Source organism: Pelobates fuscus, chromosome 7 (assembly GCF_036172605.1).
Source record: "Pelobates fuscus isolate aPelFus1 chromosome 7, aPelFus1.pri, whole genome shotgun sequence".
NCBI classification, from domain to species: domain Eukaryota; kingdom Metazoa; phylum Chordata; class Amphibia; order Anura; family Pelobatidae; genus Pelobates; species Pelobates fuscus.
In genome coordinates, this window is record NC_086323.1 from 7,286,689 (window position 1) to 7,291,284 (window position 4,596).

At 47.3% G+C, this 4,596-nt stretch overlaps 1 protein-coding gene across 1 annotated transcript; it reads right to left on the reverse strand.

The window, feature by feature from the left end:
- Nucleotides 1-219: 219 nt before the first annotated feature.
- On the reverse strand, nt 220-1,242 carry LOC134568692 (keratin-associated protein 9-1-like). The gene has a single exon (XM_063427344.1). It carries the CDS (start codon nt 1,240-1,242, stop codon nt 220-222), a length of 1,023 nt encoding a protein of 340 aa, XP_063283414.1.
- Nucleotides 1,243-4,596: the final 3,354 nt, after the last annotated feature.

Consider the following 4,596-nt stretch of genomic DNA (forward strand, 5'->3'; position numbering starts at 1 on the left):
TGTGGGTAGATTTACAGATAGCACAAGTAGATTTACAGATAGCTTGGGTAGATTTACAGATTGCATGGGTAGATTCACATTGCATGGCTAGAGTCACAGATAGCACGGGTAGATTCAAAAATAGCACGGGTAGATTTACAGATAGCACAGGTAGATTTACAGATAGCACGGGTAGATTCACAGATAGCACAGGTAGATTTACAGATTGCATGGGTAGATTCACATAGCATAGCTAGATTCACATATAGCACAGGTAGATTCACAGATAGCACGGGTAGATTCACAGATAGCACAGGTAGATTTACAGATAGCACGGGTAGATTTACAGATATCACAGGTAGATTCACAGATATCACGGGTAGATTCACAGATAGCACAGGTAGATTTACAGATAGCACGAGTAGATTCACAGATAGCACGGGTAGATTCACAGATAGCATGGGTAGATTTACAGATAGCATGGGTAGATTTACAGATAGCACGGGTAGATTCACAGATAGCACGGGTAGATTCACAGATAGCACAGGTAGATTCACAGATAGCACGGGTAGATTCACAGATAGCACGGGTAGATTCGCAGATAGCACTGGTAGATTCACAGATATCACGGGTAGATTTACAGATAGCACGGGTAGATTCACAGATAGCACGGGTAGATTCACAGATAGCACGGGTAGATTCACAGATAGCACGGGTAGATTCACAGATAGCCTGGGTAGATTTACAGATAGCCTGGGTAGATTCACAGATAGCACGGGTAGATTCACAGATAGCACGGGTAGATTCACAGATAGCACGGGTAGATTCACAGATAGCACTGGTAGATTCACAGATATCACGGGTAGATTTACAGATAGCACGGGTAGATTCACAGATAGCACGGGTAGATTCACAGATAGCATGGGTAGATTCACAGATAGCCTGGGTAGATTTACAGATAGCCTGGGTAGATTCACAGATAGCACGGGTAGATTCACAGATAGCACGGGTAGATTCACAGATAGCACGGGTAGATTCACAGATAGCACGGGTAGATTTACAGATAGCACGGGTAGATTCACAGATAGCACTGGTAGATTCACAGGTAGCACAGGTAGATTCACAGATAGCACGAGTCGACCATTTGCAATGATTATCAGCCTTCCGTGGAATATAAATTGGCTCATAAAAAGAACATGTAAACAGAAGGAGTAAATTTAGCCACAAAGTACTTGCCAGTAATTCAATTACACCGGGTGTCATCAATGCTTGGCTCTGCGCTATTATCAAATATTTTCTAAATCATTATAATTATTGAAATGTATTAATGTTGTTCTGCTGCAGACAAATCATTAAACTAAGAAAGCAGGATAATTGGGTAGAATAGGAAAGTTTAGATGCCCAATTGATGATAAAAGATAATTTAAATCTCAAGTGTAATCACAAATATGTATGTATTTATTTTGACATATATCACATCATGTAAAGCATTGCACTGAATGTGTTTATCAGAATAACATTATTAAGCCATACATCACATTCAAATACATAAAGTAAATGTATGCACAAATATGCGTAATGAGTATTAAAGTTAAACTGTAATATAAAATTACTTTAAAACAGGTACACAAACATCTGCTACTAACAAGACCACAGTCACAGCATCAACTACTGCAACCGGTACCACAGCTGCACCAACAACCACAGCAGCAGCAACAACCACAGCAGCACCAACAACCACAGCATCAACTACTGCAACCAGTGCCGCACAAACAACCACAGCAGCAACAACAACCACTGGAGCAGCAAAAACCACAGCAGCACAAACAGCCACAGCCGCACAAACAACCACAGCCGCACAAACAACCACAGCAGCAACAACAACCACAGCCGCACAAACAACCACAGCAGCAACAACAACCACAGCAGCACAAACAACCACAGCCGCACAAACAACCACAGCAGCACAAACAACCACAGCCGCACCAATAACCACAGCAGCACAAACAAACACAGCCGCACCAACTACCACAGCAGCAACAACAACCACAGCAGCACAAACAACCACAGCCGCACAAACAACCACAGCCGCACAAACAACCACAGCAGGACCAACAACCACAGCAGCACAAACAAACACAGCCGCACCAACTACCACAGCAGCAAAAACAACCACAGCAGCAACAACCACAGCCGCACAAACAACCACAGCAGCAACAACAACCACAGCAGCACAAACAACCACAGCCGCACAAACAACCACAGCAGCACAAACAACCACAGCCGCACCAATAACCACAGCAGCACAAACAAACACAGCCGCACCAACTACCACAGCAGCAACAACAACCACAGCAGCACAAACAACCACAGCCGCACAAACAACCACAGCCGCACAAACAACCACAGCAGGACCAACAACCACAGCAGCACAAACAAACACAGCCGCACCAACTACCACAGCAGCAAAAACAACCACAGCAGCACACACAACCACAGCCGCACCAACAACCACAGCAGCACAAACAACCACAGCAGCAACAACAACCACAGCAGCACAAACAACCACAGCCGCACAAACAACCACAGCAGCACAAACAACCACAGCCGCACCAATAACCACAGCAGCACAAACAAACACAGCCGCACCAACTACCACAGCAGCAAAAACAACCACAGCAGCACACACAACCACAGCCGCACCAACAACCACAGCAGCACAAACAACCACTGGAGCAGCAACAACCACAGCCGCACCAAAAACCACAGCAGCACAAACAACCACAGCAGCACCAACAACCACAGCAGCACAAACAACCACAGCAGAACCAACAACCACAGCAGCACCAACAACCACAGCAGCACAAACAACCACAGCAGCACAAACAACCACAGCAGCACAAACAGCCACAGCAGAACCAACAACCACAGCAGCACCAACAACCATAGAAGAACCAACAACCACAGCAGCACCAACAACCACAGCAGGACCAACAACCACATCAGCACCAACAACCACAGCAGCACAAACAACCACAGCAGCACAAACAACCCCTGCAGCACCAACAACCACTGGAGCAGCAACAACCACAGCCGTACCAAAAACCACAGCAGCACAAACAACCACAGCAGCACCAACAACCACAGCAGCACAAACAACCACAGCAGGACCAACAACCACAGCAGCACCAACAACCACAGCAGCACAAACAACCACAGCAGGACCAACAACCACAGCAGCACCAACAACCACAGCAGCACAAACAACCACTGCAGCACCAACAACCACAGCAGCACAAACAACCGCAGCAGAACCAACAACCACAGCCGCACAAACAACCACAGCAGCACAAACAACCACAGCAGCACAAACAACCACAGCAGCACAAACAACCACAGCAGCACAAACAGCTACAGCAGAACCAACAACCACAGCAGCACCAACAACCATAGAAGAACCAACAACCACAGCAGCACCAACAACCACAGCAGGACCAACAACCACAGCAGCACCAACAACCACAGCAGCCCAAACAACCACAGCAGCACAAACAGCCACAGCAGAACCAACAACCACAGCAGCACCAACAACCATAGAAGAACCAACAACCACAGCAGCACCAACAACCACAGCAGCACCAACAACCACAGCAGGACCAACAACCACAGCAGCACCAACAACCACAGCAGCACAAACAACCACAGCAGCACAAACAACCACTGCAGCACCAACAACCACTGGAGCAGCAACAACCACAGCCGCACCAAAAACCACAGCAGCACAAACAACCACAGCAGCACCAACAACCACAGCAGCACAAACAACCACTGCAGCACCAACAACCACTGGAGCAGCAACAACCACAGCCGCACCAAAAACCACAGCAGCACAAACAACCACAGCAGCACCAACAACCACATCAGCACAAACAACCACAGCAGCAACAGCAACCACTGCTGCACCAACAACCACAGCAGCAACAACAACCACAACAGCAACAACAAACACTGCTGCACCAACCACCACAGCAGCACAAAAAACCACAACAGCAACAACAACCACTGCTGCACCAACAACCACAGCAGCACAAACAACCACAGCCCCACCAACAACCACAGCCGCACCAACAACAACCACTGCATCAACAACAACCACAGGAGCCACAACAACCACATCAGCAGCAACAACCACAACAGCCGCACCAACAACCACTGCGACAGCAACAACCACTGCGACAGCAACAACCACAGCAGCACCAACAACCACAGCAGCAACAACCACTGCAGCACAAACAACCACAGCACCAACAACCACAGCAGCACAAACAACCACAGCACCAACAACCACAGCAGCACAAACAACCACAGCAGCAACAACCACAGCAGCACCAAGAACCATTGCAGAATCATCAACAGCAGCAGCCAGTACAACTACGTCTCCACAAACAACTACAACCCTGAGTACTATTGGCAATTCTAATCTGGTTTCTGCACCTTTTACCTGTAAAATAGTTAACAAGGAATTCATTCCAGATTATGAAAATGCCTCTTCTGGTCCATTCAAAGAACTGAAACAAAAGATTGAAGATGCGGTGAGTATGTTAAATGCACTATCGT

Coding starts and splice junctions, on each gene's coding strand:
- LOC134568692 (XM_063427344.1), bottom strand. CDS start 1,242: ATGACACCCGGTGTAATTGAATTACTGGCAAGTACTTTGTGGCTAAAT.